At 44.5% G+C, this 19205-nt stretch overlaps 1 protein-coding gene across 1 annotated transcript in view; it reads left to right on the top strand.

The window, feature by feature from the left end:
* Positions 1-386: 386 nt before the first annotated feature.
* lgr4 (leucine-rich repeat containing G protein-coupled receptor 4) overlaps positions 387-19205 on the top strand; it is a 70992-nt gene continuing 52173 nt past the window's right edge. Inside the window, exon 1 of the mRNA XM_031586886.2 lies at positions 387-1320. Within this exon, the coding sequence (XP_031442746.1) occupies positions 1124-1320 (197 nt within the window). The 5' untranslated portion in view covers positions 387-1123. The remainder of the gene's footprint in view (positions 1321-19205) is intronic.

Here is a 19205-nt window from a genome sequence, read left to right as displayed (position 1 = left end):
AGGCTTCAAACAGCCTACAAATAGGCTAGACAAAACTCTGGAAAACAAAAGCTATGCATAGAGAATCAACATAGGATAGGCTTTTGAGATTTACCAGTACCAGTTAAAGCATGTGAACAATATAAAGTAGGTTATCTGCAACAGGGCTAGAAACAGCAACACATTTTGTCCTGCACATATGTAAATCGGACCCGGGTTCATTTGATACTTTCGTTTCTGAAAATAACCAGCGTCATTTAAACGGGTGGTGGTCTGCAGCCCTAGCCCTTGACCATTTTAAAACTAAGATTACCAGTAAACACCGGTGAAGTGATATGGAAAACCTGATACGTGATTTATGCATTTGCACCGTACGCTCGAGAGACCACGAGTTGTGGTGGTCGCAAACCTCAGCTTTATCCAACAGGTCTGCCGTCCGTGACGTTTGCTGGTCATTAATATGTAAGTCGGTATTAACATATTCAGCAGTTTGAGTAGCAGGCTGTTCTGCAGCGTTCCATGCGAGTGAGCAAGAGAGAGAGAGAGAGAGAGCTGGGCAGTATCGCGGGTGGTGGAAGAAACAGGGGAGGAAACGTGAGGAATGGCTAGAAACTGACCGTGTTTTTGTCCAGGAAACAAATCCGAGAAGCGGGGGGGAAAGATTCCGAAAAAAAAATACTGCAACGGACGTGGTCTGGCGCGCTGCGTGAACATTGACTTGGCTGGGATCTTGGATAGCCCAACGTCTGAAGTCCCGAGTTTAATGGGACAGCGAAAAAGAAAAAAAACGTTAGGTGTTTATTTGTTTTCGGTGGTGTGACTTAGCCGTGTGTGAAGCTTGCTGTCCACGCCGCATGAATCTCGACTGGAGCAATTTCGCCTTTTACCTTTTGTTGTTATTAGAAGAACGTGAGGCAAATACAGACAAAAATGTACATTTCGAGCGTGAGACCAAAACGGAAAGAGGAATTTTGTATTTGCAGGATTTATTCGCTAGTCCACTAATTGATCAGATTTGTTGTTCCAGTCGAAGCCGACCGCGACAAGCCCTATGAGGCCGATATTGTCCTCATTTTAAGAAAAGCAGTCTAACAACCATTGATTTGAATACACAGGCCGTTTGAGCTCTCCCTTTTTTCAAAACATGAGAATTCACTTGTCGGTTATGCGGATATTGCTACTCTTTGGATGGTGTTTCTTACAACATGGAAACGCTGGAGAAGGGCAGTCGACTCCGGCGACATGCTCGCCGCTGTGCCGCTGTGAAGACGGAGGGGCGGACTGCTCGGGACGGGGACTGACCGCAGTGCCAACCGGCCTTAGCGCTTTTACCTATTACCTGTAAGTACCCTCACCCATTACCTTCATATAACCTACCACCTGGAAGTATTTTCTAAAGCAGTGTCGTAACACCAGCATGGCGGTTGAAAAAGAGTGTGTGATCCGCCAGGTCAGTTGGCTGTCATGACCTGAAAACTTTCAGCTTACTCTCTGAGTTGCTCAGGGTAGAGTTTTCAAACAAGGTAAATCACCGCACAATGGTTACATTGTTATTAATCGTTGGTGTTTGGGGATCATTTGGGATTACCTAGAGGAAAGAACTAGAGCGTACGAACGAAAGTAGAGAGAGGGAGAGAAAAAGAAAAAAAAGAAGAGAAAAAAAGAGTCGGAGTAACAGAGAAGCATATGGTAAATGATCACACTCTTATAATAAAAGAAACCAGTATAAACCCAATCTGAGTTTGCAATACTATGCATGCACAGACTACAGGCTGTTTTCCCAAGAGTAAATCAAAATATCCTGTTTATATCAGAGCTGTAGGCTGGTATGTACCCAGCGCACAAATATTTGACACCCAAACAGCAGATACTGGGGATAATCTAGGCTACTCACCATAGATACAACAAAGCCATCGTTGCTGTTGCTCTCCTAGCTACACTTTTACTATCTAACTCACAGTTCACTTATGGAGGGGAGGGGGAGGCAGGGTTGGGGTAACCCTGGGTTTGCAAGTGGATTTATTTTCTCACTGAATTTAAACTCATTTGTCAGTCTTTTAGTGGGTTAAAATGCCTTTGTAGTTAATCTCAACAAAACGTCAAACAGAAAATAGTGGCAAACATGTGCTGTAGGCCAGTAGAAGACAACCAGTGCCAGTCTGATAACTTTTCTTGGAAGTTGAACATTGAAGCGAGTCGTGCTGAAACTCCACATAGTTTGAGTCTGAAAGGGAAAAGGAAATTAAATGTGAAAGAGTGTTTTTGGGAGAGTCGCAGGCATCACAGAACAGCGTGTCCCCTGATGAAAGCTCCCTTATCTAAAGAGAGGTGCTGGTATTGATATGCCCGTCAGACCGCTACGGACCACCACGGATACAGTGCTCGTCCTTCTCCTCCTCTCCCCCTCCTCCTTCTACTCTTCCTCTCCCCCTTTCCTGTCTTCTTCCTCCTTCAGTCAGCCCCACTGAAATTTGAGGGCCACCGCCAATCTTGCGTTTCTTTCCTCTCCTCCACCTCCTCCTCTCTCTTCTTCCTCCTCACCACGCTCCTCCGCTTCTCTCCTCCTCTTCTTCCCCTACTATCACTGCTCTCCTCCTCCACTCACCTCCGTTTCTTCCCCTACTCCTCTGCCCCCCCCTGCCAATCTTGCAGTAAGATGATCTCCTCCTCTCTGCCACACTGAGGTTCTGACAGGTTGGGTTATGAGGATTTGCTGTAGGGGATCCCACTCTGTGACCACGGCAACCACAAAAACCATCAAACACAGCAGCCTGGTTCCCCCAGACGGAAGTCTAACAAGTGCATCGCCAACGGTGTTGATCTACTGCTGCGGCTTCTCTTGTTTTTTTTTCCTCTCCTTTCTTTCTTTTCTTTTCTTTTCTTTTCTTTTTTCTTTTCTTTTCTTTTCCTGTCAGCAACCTCTTGAAGGAGGACCTTGTTGTTCCAGTGAAATGTGTTTTGATTACAGTGCATGAAAATGCTGCCATGGCAGAACACCCAGAGCCGAGGGGAATAACCAGCCAGCTGAGAGGCATTGTCCTGGACTGCGCTGCTCTGCCCTGCTGTGCTGTGCTGTGCTGTGCTGTGCTGTATTGTGTTGTGGTGTGCTGTGCTGTATTGTGTTGTGGTGTGCTGTGCTGTATTGTGTTGTGGTGTGTTGTGTTTTGTTGTGTGATGCTGTGTTGTGAGGTGCTGTGTTGTGATGTGTCGTGCTGTGCTGTGCTGTGCTGTGCAGGTCAATGCTGTGCTGTGCTGTGTATCTCCTGGGCCTCCTGAGAGGGCTGTTAGACGTTAGTCAGGAACCCCCCCCCCACCCGCCCCCCAGCCCAAGCTGGCTCTGCTGCCAGACACGCATCTCACATCTCGAAATATCTCTGCCAAGCGACGTGAAACCCAACGCCACACGGGCCAATCTGGAGAAGCGATAAGGCCCCAAATAAAGCCTCCGTGTTAACACTCCGCCTGCCGCTCCAGCCCGAGCACCGGTGCCAGTGGCCATCTTAGGTTATCAATGCCCTGCCTGTCAGCAGCGCACAGCCCTTCTATTGCACCTCCTGGTCATGTGCTGGCGGAGGGTTTGGTTTGTTGATTGTTGATTTGTTGTCCTTTAGAGTCGTGTTGCTGACTATTGTGATCACTTTCGCTGAGCGCTTCAGGGGCCTGTCTGGTGCGGATCAGCCATCTTTGAAACAAGTCTGTTTTTCCCTGGTGTTTTACGAGTCATACTTTGGCCAAGCGAGCACATTCTTCCAGCTTTAGTTCTTCTGGCACGAGTCTGACGTCTAAACTTAAAGGATTTGAAAAAGTTGCTAATGTGGCCGATTGCTGCTGATAGGATGCTGAGCTCAAATGTCACGTGCTGGAAGAGACGTTCTCTGTGTTATGGCCTAGTAAAGTATCCACAGTACAGCTTTGCAACGCTGCTGCTGCACACACACACACACACACACACTCCTTCTCTGTGCAAACCACTGGCATTGTTAGTGCCTCTCTTGCTGGACCTATTACAGTTGATTAATGGCTTTTCAGGAGGCCTGCAAGCTTTATCATGCAGTATTTTCTAAAGTAGTTAGACAGGTGATGTCGCTTGTCCTCAAATCCTCCATGATGCCTGTCGCCATGGTGTCTGTACCCATCGAGGGAGAGGCAGTGTGTGTGTGTGTGTGTATGTTGGGCTCTAGTTGATCATTACTTATGCTTTAGATAGCAGTGAAGGGAGTGCAGGTTTAGTTGAGTTTGCAGGATGTTGCGCAAGGCTCCAGGTTAATCATACACCACGCAGCCGCGCTGAGGTGTTCTCCTGCTATTCAGCATTAGCTCAGGGGCCCAACACACACTTCTCAAAACGAGCCGTCGTCAAACTCTGACCTTGGCCGTATGGACAGGGGCAAGGTGTTGAGTCCTGTGTTCTTATTGGTCCTAAACAGTTAAAGGGAGCTGTTGTTTTGGTAGTTAGTTCGGCATTTAATTTCTGGGGGTTTGGACTGCCAGAGACAGCAGTCAATCATGTATGTGCTTGTTGGCTTTGGGCTACTGACATATCAGCAGACTGATGGTGTTGACTTTTCAGGAGACTATTAAATCACCTGCTCTGCATCTTGTCCCAACCTGTGCGAAACTCAGAATTATGTACAGTGTGCTATAGAGTGGAATCTGCATGGAGTGCTGGGAGCTGAGCTCCTCTGGAGTGATCAGAGACATGGAACTGTCTATCCTTGCTCCAAGAAGAGAAAAAGTGTGTTCCAGATCTTAGATTGATCTTAGAATCTAAAGGAATGGAAGCGTGCATTCCAGAACGTTCTAGAATTTTCCAGCTGATCTGGGCTGCAGTTTGAAATCTGTTTGGAAAGTGCCTAGTAGTACTGAGAACAGTGCACATAATCCTTATGGCTTTGCTCTTGAACTGTGTTTGCCCTTAAGAAAGACATTAAGGAGGCTTTCTTAGGCTTGTAGAATCTTTTTCTTTTTCTTAAAGAACAAAATGTTGTCCTCTTAACATAGCTAATCCCATAGATTATCATAGTTATTTTTTCTATTGGAACTCCTTATCTGCCAATCATGGATGACTGATGTTCTCTATCCACCTGACCACTGTGTGTGTGAGTGTATGTGTGTGAGTGGTAAACTGGTAGTTCGAGAACAGCTCCACAGGTCTGTCTGTCTGCCTGCCTGCCTGCCTGCCTGCCTGCCTGCCTGCCACTTGCCAGCACTCTCCTTAGCTCCATTCAAGCATTATTTCCCCGAGACACAGGAAGGGACACACACACACACACACACACACACACACACACACACACACACTCACACACAAACCACACACACACACACACACACACACACGGACGGACACACACTCACACACAAACCACACACACACACACACGCACGGACGGACACACACACACCCACACACCGACGGACACACACACACCCACACACCCACACACCGACGGACACACACACACCCACACGCCGCACACATACACACACACATACACACACACATACACAATTCACAACGCTCAAGTAATATGTGACTTCATTCTTAACTTCTGCCCAACAGTGGCAGTGTGGATGAGCGCACCGAGCAACAGACATGCCTGTCTGCCATTAAAGGTGCAGCCTGTGATTCTGGTGAAAGGCTGTTAACACCCCTCCCTTCCATGCTTCAGAAGCACTTTGTTGATTGGCTGGAATAGTATATGGCTAGGTCCGAGCCATTATGTTTGTTTCGTATTGACGGAGTCCGCTGAACCGACAGCAAAAGGACAGTGAGGAGCAATTAGCCGAATTGAACAATCAATTCAATTCAAATCAATTGGATTAGTAGGGCTTCAATTCAATTACGATTACGGCTTCCAACGTTCATGAAAACAACTTGATCAAGATAGAACGATGAACGGGCCACATTCCGTTTCTATAAAGTGGCAATGCACCATTAATTAGTGTAGGCCTGCTTATCTTTTCAACTGAATATGAAAAAAGCTCAGTGCGTAATACACAAATGAACTAAAAATGATTTTAAATAACAGTTGTCGATTTACTACTTACCTTTAAGTGAAGCAGGGGCGGAGATCCCATTTCATTGTAGGGGGGGACATTACATGGTAACATTTCAGAGAGTAATTCCTGGGGGGGGACATGAAAAAATTGCTGTCACGAGAGCTAGCATAACTTAGCTGCTAAATACCGAATTCTAATAACATTTACAAACAGAAATTCGACGTCATTTTTAAATTCTCTAAACGGCATTAAATGTACTAACACAAAATATCTACTCACAGACAAATAATGTCCAAAGTTCAAACGCAAACGAAGGCTCTTCAAGGAGGAATTCAGCTGCATGAACGTCTTCTCCCGTGGTAGATCAGTTCAACAATAAAAAGTAAACTAAACAGCGTCTTCTATCGCATCTACTGTCCACAGGGTGGCAGTGTTTATCTAGCTACAGCTACTAAAGCTAATACATTTAAGCAGAGCATTTCTAACGCTCCTTTGCAACTTGGCTCTGGCTCTATGTTAATCGCTGCTAGACGCTCACTGTTCTTGTGCTCCCACAGCTCATTCACTTTGAAATACTGAAACGAAATCTAAATGATCGAAATAGTGCTTCTTTAACTACTAATAATTGACCATCATTGAGAAAAACGGAACAGAATCTGCAAATCATACAAATCAAACTACTGACAGAGAGGGCAAATGTAAACAACCATCAAAACTAGGGCTGAACGATTAATTGCATTTGCGATTTAATCGCGATATGATAGAACGCGATTTTCTAACCGCAACGTTCGCGATTTTTTTTTAAGATGGTACATTTTGCACAGAGTGTTTAAAAAGTGCATGCCTAGTGTTTATACTTAAAATGACTTTTTTAAATTACTAAAATGCACAGTGGCAAAGCCACCGATTTGTTGTTCTTGTTTCTGTAATGAGCAGTTAAATAAAAATGTAAAATGTGGGAAAGAATATTTTACACTAAATGTATCTAATATTGTGTTGGTCATATTTGAATCATTCATTACGTTTTGTTGGGAAAAAAAGAGGATAAAAAAAAAATCGCATATTAAATCGCAATCGCAATATTTTGGTAAAAAATCGCAATTAGATTATTTTCCCAAATCGTTCAGCCCTAATCAAAACACCTGCTTTCTATATTATTTATAGCAGTAAAATGCACACATTCAAATATACAAATGTTTGTACATATACACAATTTGAAATATGCATGATCCATGCACGTTTTTTTTGCCCTCCGTTCTCGTACCTTCGTGTGCTGCATATCAGAAATAGCCAACAGAAAAGCGAATTATTCTGAGACAGCTCCTGTTACCATGGAAACAACAAACGAAGCTAGCTTTAGTATCTACATAGCTACTGCATATCAGAAATGGCTAACAGAAAAGTTTTGTGAAATAACAGTTTTTGAAAAGGAAACATATAGTTGTCAATTTCACTGTTAAATCATATGTTTCTCAATACAATATTTCAAACTAAATATAGAGAGCAGACTGACTGCCAGTGTCTCACTATTTGATTTGTATGCTATAGAATTGATGTGAACGCAATCACCAATGATTTCTCACAAATTCAGCCCTTAAGAACACGGGAGCAATCCAATCTGGCTGATTTATGACTGATATTTAGCGTCCTTAAATTCTGTTCAAAGGTAAGAATGAATCCCAGATGAGAAAACTTTCATGATTGCCAGAATTGTCCCAGGAACTTCGAAAATGGAGTTTAGAAAAAAAATCTTCTTTACATGTTCTTAACTGCGTTCGAGAATGAGGTCAATCTCTTTACATATCGTGTATCATAGCGGCAATGACAGGGGAGAGAGGAGGAAACAATCTAACAATCTGACCATGTACTGGGCTGATTGACTAAAACACGGAGCTGCCGGTACCCCCGCCTGTTGGAAATAGCGTGAACCAAACCACTTTGAGGAATATGGGGATCATGATTTTTCAACACTTAAAAAACACATTGTTTTACGTTTATAATTAGCACCGCTTGTGTCGTAATGCTTTTATTAAATATTAATATTTTTTTCATTTTTTTTTTTTTTTTTTTTCAATGATTGTCCACCCCGTCCCCCCCGGGATCTCCGCCTATGAAGTGAAGGTTAAAATACTATATAATATAAACATACCATGCATTGAGGACAATACTACTACTAATAAAGTAAAAAGAGTGACAGGTGTCATGGTCTCATCAGGCCCATTGGGACCTTGTGTCTCTGTTAGGGTGATTGACATGTCTGTCACTGAGTTTGTTCCTGCAGTTACTACATGGCAGCATGGTTGTACAGATACGTAACTAATTTCATTTCAGATGTAGCCTCATCTGTTTGTGTACCAACATGTGTTTTCTCTTTTTTCCACTTGTGTTCATGTTTTACTGTTCCTGTGATGCTTTGGCAATGCAGTGCATCATGTGTCATGCCAGTGAAGCACATTTGAATTAGAGTACTGCAGAGATCTGTCCCTAGCATGAACACATTGCCATTCTGGACTGGCAGAGTTTTTTTTTTTAGTAGCACTTTGTACCAGATTTAGGACCTCAGAAGGTACCCAACACTCCCCCGACTGTAAGGAGTCGCAGAGAAGTCCTCTGGGACAGAACATAAGATGAATCCCACCGGTGTGTGTGTGTGTGATGGGGAGTCAGTTACGCTTGTTTGTTTGTCTCGTCTGTTTTGGAAGTCAGTGAGGTAAGGGATGATACACTGTGTGTGTGTGTGTGTGTGTGTGTGTGTGTGTGTGTGTGTGTTTGTGTGTGTGTGTGTGTGTGTGTGTGTACTTGAAGAAGACCAGTGTGAGCAAGGGTGTGAGACGTTATCAGTGAGACAATCCTGGGTGGAATCAGTGTTCCACTTGTGACCGCTGTTTATGGCTGAAGTACACACACAGGTCACTCACACACACACACACACACACTAACAAAGGTCACACACACAGGTCACTCACTCACACGCACACACACACACACACACACACACACACCCACACACACACTCAGTAGCATTCCCACTCATCAATACTTAAGCACCATGCACTCTCTAGTGCAATGAGAAGATGCTCTGCAGCCTGTGCCAGTCTGCTGCATGGCATCATGTCTGTGTGTGTTTCTGTGTTCACACACACACACTAGGGATGGGCATAATTAATCGACGATCGATTCATTGATCATTAAGAATTTCCTCGATGAAATTATTTTTTCATCGATTAAAACTAATGCATGTTCTGTTGCGTAGTGTGCGTGTAATTTATTTATTTTAGGGCTGTCAAAGTTAACACGTTATTCTATGAGATTATTGTGGCCGAGATTAATGCAATAAAATATTTGAACGCAGTTAACGCAACTTTGTTTACTTCCGGTGCGCGTTGACCCATGGCACGAAACTGCCGCGTGTCTGCAAGTCAGTTAGATAGAAGAGACCGAGACGGTAGTTGAAGATAGAGAGAGCTGAGGGATTGTTGGGCGGAAAGTTTCTGTTTAAGAGGCAAAATGACAGAACAATCGACAAAACTAAAGTTGTATGTAGCATTTGTCAAGCTGAATGTAGCTATTACAGAAGCAGCTCGTCTTTAAGTTATCACCTTAATGCAAAGCACCCGACAGAAAGCAGTCCCAGGTTAGATGGTCGCCAACCCACACTCCACGACTTCTCTAGGAAATTAACTAGACCAGTCCGTGTAAAGGTTACCAACGCTGTAGCAGTTTAGTTTGCCGGTGACTGTCGGCCCATCAACATAGTTGAAGACGGTGGGCTGACTGAGGTGATTCGAATTGCTTCAGGGGACAATTCTTACGATTTACCGTCGAGGGGCACCATTGTGTCTCGCATATATTCCTTGTATGACGGCGAGGGAGCACGAAAAAAATACAATTGAACAACAGTGTCTAAAATACACGCTGTCTGAAGTGATTACTCGTTAATTTATAAGATTTAGTCTTGAGAAGAAAACAAACTTTTAATCACGATGAATCTAGATGAATGAATTTCAAAATGTGAGATTAATTAGTTAGAGAGAAAAAAAAGTTGTGTTTATGAGCACCGGCTTCTAGCTGTCGGCTCCGCTGCTTAAGAGTACAGCAGCGCATATTTTCAAGTGTAACCATTGAACGGATCCCGTTTAACTGCCACAAGAGTTGTCCATCTTGTAAGTTTAACTGCCACAAGAGTTGTTCATCTTGTAATAAAGATCTCAATGAGGAAACACGCTGTGTTTTTTTCTATTTTCACTGCATTTTAATATAGCCTATAAATAGTGAATTTTAATATAAAAATATTAATGATTAATCGAAAATCGATCGTTAATTCTCCCGACGATCGATTAAGACAATTTAATCGAATGCCCATCCCTAACACACACACACACACACACTGAAGGAGGGTTCTCCTATTCCTACAACAAGCTTGCTGGCACAAGGCGTGTGGCTCTCTCTTTCTTTCTTTCTTTCTTTCTTTCTTTCTTTCTCTTTCCTTATCTCCTCTGTCTCTTTCAATCTTTGCACGACCAGCGCTCTCATCACTCTCTCTGCGCCTTTCTCTCTCCAACTCGTTCCATCTATTTTCTCTCGCTCCCGCTCTCTTGACTTGTATCCATTGCCCTCTGCCTATTTTCTCTCCTTCTCTCCGCCCTCTCTTTTTAATTGTCAGAGGAAGGGTTATTATGGTTGGTGTGACACACACCAGCTGCCAAGAGAGAAAGAGGGAGAGAGAGAGAAAGGGAGAGGGAGAGAAAGAGAGAGAGAGAGAGACAGAGAGAGGGAGAGACAGAGAGGCCCTCCGAAGGAGCTATTTAAATGACAATACTCTGCTTCAGCTATATATGTGTCAAAGGCCTCGGGAAAGCACCCCCACCCCACATCCACCCCCCCTCCCCCTCCTGTACAAAGAGAGGGGCCACCCCTCAACCCCCCTTCAACTACCCGTCCCCCCTGGGCTGCACCACGCACCCCTGCCCCTGCCCCTGCCCCTACCCGCCCTGTTCCATCAACACATAAACCTCCTTGCGATGTGTTGCTCGTTGCTCATTTGCTCTGAGCTGGGCTGAGCTGTCAGGCCTGCATGTGGGCCGCACTAGTCTCAGTAATTGGACTGATTCGCTGTGTTTAGATGTGGTTTAGATTGGGACCGGGGACCCTAATTACTTAGTTGAGTGATTGCAGAGTGCACTTTTTTTTCCTTCATTTTTCTCCCTGTTACAGACTAGTACTCGTAGCAGAGTAGCTATGTTGAGAATTGGAATGATTATCTTGTACATGACTTGTGGTACACACACACAAACACGCAGTGCATGGTGAACATATACACACGTACACAGTCTGACCCACAGGAACTAAGATGGTGAATGTGTGTGTGTGTGTGTGTGTGTGTGTGTGTGTGTGTGTGTCTGTGTGTGTAGGAACAGTGTAACCGACAGTCATACAGGATGCTTAGTACCACGCAGCTGTTCACCTCTGGAGCACACTGGGGTGTTCACTGCAGACCAAATTAATGGAGTGTCTTCTGTGATGATTTATGTGATGAATGGTATGGTAATTATGTTACTTATTGTTTAGGAAACTCTGCATTTCCCCTCTTTTATATTTAAGTTTATACTTTATGTGATTGTGATGGAGAGAGTACAGTAATGTGTGTCTTAAATCATCAGTGTTTGTGTCTTTTTGGAAGTGTGTGTAGAGTCATAAAGCATGTCCATGCAGTATAGCATTGTGTAGTATTGTAGTGTTTGTGTGTGTGTGTGTGTGTGTGTGTGTGTGTGTGTGTGTGTTTGTGGTCTTGCTGTGGTGGCATGTGCCTTTAAGAATACGTGTGTTTGTGGTGGCATGTGGCTTTGGACTGAACTCAGATGCAGAGAGAGTGTGTGTGTGTGTGTGTGTGTGTGTGTGTTTGGTCGCTGCATTGACTGCGCCAACTGTTGGCACGACGATTTTCTTCTCCGTCTGACCTGCTCCTCTACAGGACCTCCAGGACAGCGCCATTACAGACACACACACACACACACACACACACTCTCTACTAACTTTTTGCTGTCTGTCCTTGTTGATGCCCTCTCTGAATCGTGTGTGTTTGTGTGTGTTGTGTAGTGATAATCCATAAATACATAATGTGCGTTCATGGTCATAACAGCTTAGTTTAAGGGTAACAAAGCCTCCAACTCAACCTATGTGGGTCTGTTAAGCCATTTTACCTGAGGAAGTTACAGAATTATAGATGCCACCATACTGTGTGTGTGTGTGTGTGTGTGTGTGTGTGTGTGTGTTTGTTTGTAGGCCAGGCAGGTCAATTGTGATGACTGAGAGGAGGGCACACACTCACACACACACACACTCACTAATAACGCCACTGCTTTAAGGAGTAGAAGTGTGTTAGGAGTAGTAGGGCCTCTTAATTTACTGCCTTGCTGATGTCAAGTCAAGGCCAGCCAAAGTTTTAGTGTGTGCTCTCTCCTCCCTCTCTCCCTCTCTCTCTCTCTCCCCCTCTCTCTCTCTCTCTCTCTATCTCTCTGAAGGGATATAGGGAGAGAGTGAGGGCGACAGAAAGAGAGAGGGAGTGGGGGAAGAGAGTGACAGAGAGAGAGGGGAAGGGAAATTAAGAGAGAGAGGGAGGGAAATTAAGAGAGAATGAGAGAGGCAGCAGGGGAGAAGAGTGTGACTGAGTAAGAGAGGGAGGGAGGGGAAACCTGGGAAGGGTAGTGACAGAAAGAGACGTCTGAAAAGTCAGAGTCCATGGGACAAATGCTCCACTGCTGTTAGAGAGTGTGTGTGTGTGTGTGTGTCAGTCACTCTTAAACCATGCGCTATCCTCTGTTGAGGAGTTAGTCATCTATGCTGTGGGACAATCTTTAGCGTCTACAAGAATGATTTCACACACCAGCACTGTTCTGCTGTTTCCTGCTAAACAAACTCCCCTACCCAGCAGCAGGTACCAAATGGCACGCGCCCCTCTCCCAGAGTGGAAATCTACTGGCCGCTGTGGCCATTTAAACGCTTTGCGTAGACGGACTGGCTGTAGGCTTCCCTGCACTAGATGAGAGTACAATCCCTGAGGAGCTATTCTAAGGGTGTTTGTTTGCCTTGCCTGTTTCACATTTGTTTGTTTTTTTCTTTCTCTCTTTCTTTTGTATCTTTCTTTGTCATACATTCTCGCTCAAGCACACTCAAATGCACAGAGAGCGTGTTGTCGTTTTATGCTTGTAAGCGTGTGTGTTTAATTGATTTCCCATAGTCTGCGGTGTGTGTGTGTGTGCGGGCCGCTGAGCTCCTAGATGAGGTGTAGCTGGTGGAGAATGAGTCATGCTCTGCAGAAAGCCTCTGTTTACCTCATGCCCACAAACACATTTCGACTCTCCTTTCCTTTCTAGTGTGTTTGAGAGAAAGGGTGGTTGTGTGTGTATGTGTGTGTGTTCAAATGGTTGCTGTACATTTCCATTGCGATTACTTACTTGCTTTGGTCTCTGCTCATTCGTTTCTTCAACTAACCCAGGAAGCAAACGTGTGCAAATGCACGCACACATTTACACGCACACACACTCGCTCACACACACACACACACAAACACACACACTCTCTTGCTCACTCACACACAGCAATGAAACTGCAATTACATGGCATTGTATGTATTTACGCTTAAGAAACGCTTGTAGTCCTAAAAGAGGCCTAAACATGTTCAGTAAAGTAAAGCAGTAGTACAAAGAGGGGGTTTGAGAGCTCTGCTGGTCTGTGTGTTCCGTGGTTGTGTGCTGCTGTCTGTGGTCTACTGATTTGTGTGATTTTCTACAGGTCCGTGTGCTTTATATGGTCTTGTGTGATTGTCTACTTGTGTCTCTGTTCACGTGTGGTTGTCTGTTGTTGGTTTCTGTAGTCTGCCTGCATCTTTGGTCTATTGGTTTGTGTAAATGTGTAGTTTTTTTTTCAGGATCGTCTGCTGGTCTGTGTGGTCTTGTATGGTAGTCCAATGGTCTCTGTGGTGTCTGTGGTGTTGCTAAGTGTTCTATGGTATACTAATGTGTCTGGTACAGTATGTGTGGTAGCTCATTAGTGTCTATGGTGGACTGGTATGTTTGGTATTGTGTGGGAGCTCATTAGTATCTATGGTGGACTGGTATGTTTGGTATTGTGTGGTAGCTCATTAGTGTCTATGGTGGACTGGTATGTTTGGTATTGTGTGGTAGCTCATTAGTGTCTATGGTGGACTGGTATGTTTGGTATTGTGTGGTAGCTCATTAGTGTCTATGGTGGACTGGTATGTTTGATATTGTGTGGTAGCTCATTAGTAACTGTGATGGACTGGTATGTTTGGTATTGTGTGGTAGCTCATTAGTGTCTATGGTGGACTGGTATGTTTGGTATTGTGTGGTAGCTCATTAGTGTCTATGGTGGACTGGTATGTTTGGTATTGTGTGGTAGCTCATTAGTGTCTATGGTGGACTGGTATGTTTGATATTGTGTGGTAGCTCATTAGTAACTGTGATGGACTGGTATGTTTGGTATTGTGAGGTAGCTCATTAATATCTATGGTGGACTGGTATGTTTGTTTTGTGTGGTAGCTCATTAGTATTTAGGATCGACTGGTATGTTTGGTATTGTGTGGTATCTCATTAGTATCTATGATCGAGTGGTATGTTTGGTATTGTGGTGTGGTCTGTGGTCCGCTGGTCTGTGAGGTGGTCTGTGGTCCGCTGGTCTGTGTGGTGTGGTCTGATGTGGGCATCAAGCCTGTCTGCTGCAGGAGCGAAGAAGCAGATGGCATAGACAGAGAGACAAGTGGAGAAACAGGCTAAGAATAATAAAGAGATATGGAAAGAAACACACGCCACAGGACACACTAACAAGGAGTGCTTAACACACACACACACACACACACACACACACACACACATAAACATTCACATGCAAAGACTTGCAAATCAATCACGCACACTGACACACATACACACACACACACACACACACACACATATACGTGTGCTCACAAACACACAGGAACTTAAACACACAAATTCACACAAGCTTACATACCCACTGATATGCACATATGTCCACATACACACACATATGTCCACATACACACACACACACATAGTGTGTGTGGCAGGTTGGTGAGCTGAGAGGTAGACAGGTTGGTGCACACTTACGGGAACTTATGGCAGCCTAGGGAGGAATGCAGAATAACTTCCCAGAAGGCTCAGGGTTTGTTTGGGTTCGGCTCTCGCTCTCGTCTTGCTCACACTTCCGTCCCATCAGACCTACCAGGACTGCAGGGAGGGAGGGAAGGAGAGAGGGAGTGAGAGGCAGACAAACAGACAGAGAGTACATGCCTACAAATAGGGCTGCAACTAACGATTATTTTGGTAATCGATTAATCTATCGACTAATTTTTCTATTAATCGACTAATCTAATGATTATTTCCCATAGCAAATTAAAATAACGACTCAAAATGTTGGAATTTGAATTTCAAATGTATTTGAGTAACAAATGTAATCATAATACATAAATTAAATAGTAATACAAATTAAAGTGCAAATATGCTTTTAAAAGTAAAGAGAAAGTGCAAATAAAGTTTTAAAAGTAACTCAAATTAGCAATCAAGCCTCTGCAAGTGCAAAATAACGCAATAACTGGGCTGCAAGTGACATTCAAATTCAACTTATGAAATATATATTTTTTCCACAATCTTTTGTTTGAAGAATGCTAAGTGGAGGAGGTTAACTATTCAGAACAAACGAAAATACAGGCTACTCTGATAATTCACTGATTTACTACATTGCACTTAACATAAATGAAATAGCGTTAGCAAGCATCCTCCATGAGACGTTCTGTTTTCCAACATGTAAGCTTAAACCTTACTATAAGTTATAGATATATCATATATGTCTATGATAATTGCTGCTAGACACTCACTGTTCTTGTGCTCCCACAGCTCATTCTCTTTGAAATACTGGAATAGTGCTTCTTTAACTACTAATAATTGACCATCATTGAGAAAAATGACAACTTTTCTGTTAGCCATATCTCATATGCAGCATCTACTAAAGCTAGCTTTGTTTATTGTTTCCATGGTAACATGAGCCGTCTCTGAATAATTCGCTTTTCAGTCGGCCATTTCTGATATGCAGCACATGAAGGTACGAGAACGGAGGGCAAAGAAAACGGTGCATGATTTGTATGCTAGGCTATTTGCAGATTCTGTTCCATTTTTCTCAATGATGGTCAATTATTATTAGTTAAAGATGCACTATTTCGCACTTCCTATAGTGCATTGCAATGCCGAATGAAAATTACCGGTAGCTCTGCTAGCGTCTGCCAAAAAAAAAAAAAAAAAAAATTATATATTTTATGACGCGTCGACAATAAAAATCATCGTCGTGAGTCGACTAATCGTTGCAGCTCTACCTACAAACAGACATTGAGAGCAAGAGAGAGAGAGGTGAGGGGAGAAGGTGGAAAAGGTTGAAAAAAAATGACTGTTTTGAGAGAGAGAGAGAGAGACAGAGAGGGAAAGAGAGGGAAAAAGAAAGGAGGAAAGTGACCGAGAGGGGGATGAATGGAGAAAGTGAAAGAGGAGAGAAAAACCAACTGTGTGTTTGTGTGTGTGTGTGTGTGTGTGTTTGTTTCAGAGAGCGGAGGAAGGAGAAGAAGGTAGAGCTTTGAAGTATTTGAACTATTTGGAAGTAAACAGTTAAAGTGACGAAGGGAACGATCTCATAAAAGATGGCCGTTGGGCATTAGGCCTGAGGGGAAGAAAACAGCAGCAGAACTCCAGATAACTTTGCCACGGGTCTGGCCTTGGTCTGGCCTGGGTCTGGCCTTGATCTGGCCTGGGTTTGGTGTGGATCCGGAGGACCAACTGGCCAGTCAACTGATTAAGGTGCCTTTACAGTGCTCCTTCTGTCAGACCCATGGCCGCACACACACACACACACAGACATGCGCACACACCACACAAACACACACACACACACACACACACACACACACACAAAGGCACATATGTACATGCACCTAAAAAAGCACTCACGTACATTGGTGCATGCATGCATGCACACACATGCGTGTGCAACAGGTGAGGTCACTGGCAACAGGTGGTTTCTTATTTCAAAAGGTTTCTTATTTTGCTCCCCAACATACTTTCTCTCACTCATCACTTTCTCTCTTTCTTTCTTTCTTTCTTTCTTTCTTTCTTTCTCCATGCCTTTTTATCTCTCACCCCCTTTCCTTTTGATCTGTTCTGTTCTTTCTGCTGTGCTCTCCCAGGTTGATGGGAACAGTGTGTGGAGGCTAAGCTTCTGTTTGTTTATGTACTCCAGAACACCCATCAAAACAGACTGCATAAAATTAACAAACAGCCTGAAATGCGAGACCATAGTGTGTGTGTCTCTCTCTCTCTCTCTCTCTCTCTCTCTCGCTTGCTCGCTCTCTCGCTCTCTCTCTCTGTGTGTTTGTGTGTGTATGAGTGTGTGGCCCATGAAGAGGTTTTATTGGAGCATGTTGCGGGCAGTGCCTGTCCTCTCTAGGGAGGGGGTGATTTTGTGTGTGTGTGTGTGTTTGGGAGCTGGCGCTGGCTCGTCTGCTACACGGCTGTGTACATAACGTTTTTTTGGCAGCAGAAACTGACTACTTCTGCCCGAGGAAAACAGGTGAGAGAACGGAGTGAGTGAGAGAGAGACACAGAGAGAGAGAGAGAGAGAGAGAGAGAGAGAGAGAGAGAGAGAGAGAGAGAGAGAGAGAGAGAGAAAGGAGGGAAGGGGGTTAGCAAAGGAGCTAAAGAGAGAGGGAGGGAGGGAGGGAGAGAGGGAGGGAGAGAGAGAGAGAGAGAGATAAGAGGTAAGAGGTAAGAGTGGAAGAGAGAGAGTGGAGGAGAGAACGCTCAGGGAATGAACAAGGAAAAGTGGAAGGAGGGCAGGGGAATAGAAAGAGATAAAAAAGAGAATATTAATTATTTCAAAGTTTCTTCCAATGTGGTTTGTCCTGAGCAAGAAATGAGGGAGACTTTCTGAGATGTGTGTGGGTCTGTATCTGTGAGTGTGTGAGTGTGTGAGTGTGTGTGTGTGTGTGTGTGTGTATGTGTGTGTGTAGAAGAGCTGCTAGAAGTGCTAGTATTAGCTTTAGCATCTCTCAGGTGCCCTCTGACAAATAGAGGGGGTGGGGACTAGCCCTCTGCTAGCGCAGCGCTAACCACAAACCACAGGCTAATGGCTAAGTGTTAGCGCTGCCCCCTGCCCCGGTCTGCCTGAATGACACTTTTGTTCTAAGCCAGTCGAGGTAAAAGCAGACGGCAGCTTCTCCCTTTCTCAGAGACACACACACACACACACACACACACACACACACACACACACACACACACACACCCACCCACCCACACACTGATGACCACTGAGCCCCACTGTGTATTTTACTCTCTTCTCGTCCTCCTCCCCTCTCCCTTTCCCTTTTCTGACTTTCTATCCCTCCTTCTCACTTCCTTTTTCTCCTCTCCTTTCTCTTGGTCTCTGTTTTCTTCTTCTCTCTGGCCAGCTCCTCTGGCTTGCCCTCCTTCTCTTTTACAAACACAACAACCCTCCTCCTCGTGCTCTTCCCTCCACTCCTTTTCAATCCATCCATTCTCCCTCTTTCTCGGTTCTAACAGTCAGCCATTCTCTCCGTCTCTGCAGACGTTTTGTCTGAGTTTCAGAATCAGTTTGTTTATTGCAGCTTTGGCAGTCTGTGTGTGTGTGTGTGTGTGTGTGTTTGTGTGTGCGCGTGTGTGTGTGTGCGCGCTTGTAAGCATTGTCCTCACACATGCACGCACACAGGTACGCACACACACATACCCACCTGAAAAGCCCCATCATGCCCTCCAAGCACCATCCCCTGTCCACCCCCCCCACACAAACACACGCACGTCCCGCCACTCTCCTCTCTCCTCACCCCCCCCCCCCCTCATTTTTCTGGTGGCCGTGTTTACCCTGCAGGCTCTGTGTTTGTGTTTGAGCCTGCGGAGCTGCCGGAGCCCAGACCCTCTACCTGGGTGTTCAGCCCTCCTGCCTTACAAAGAGCCCTGTGTGTGTATGTGTGTGTGTGTGTGTGTGTGTGTGTATATGGGTGTGATTGTGTACTCAAAATCTGTGTATGTACCACCGTGTGTGTGTATATAGAGGCAAATGTGTGTGTATTTGTGTGTGTGTGTGTGTGTGTGTATGAATGCCTGTAGTCATTATGTTTGTTTTCC

Source organism: Clupea harengus, chromosome 20 (assembly GCF_900700415.2).
Source record: "Clupea harengus chromosome 20, Ch_v2.0.2, whole genome shotgun sequence".
NCBI lineage: Eukaryota > Metazoa > Chordata > Actinopteri > Clupeiformes > Clupeidae > Clupea > Clupea harengus.
Note: the sequence above shows the minus strand (reverse complement) of the source record. Positions and strands in the feature narration are given on the sequence as shown.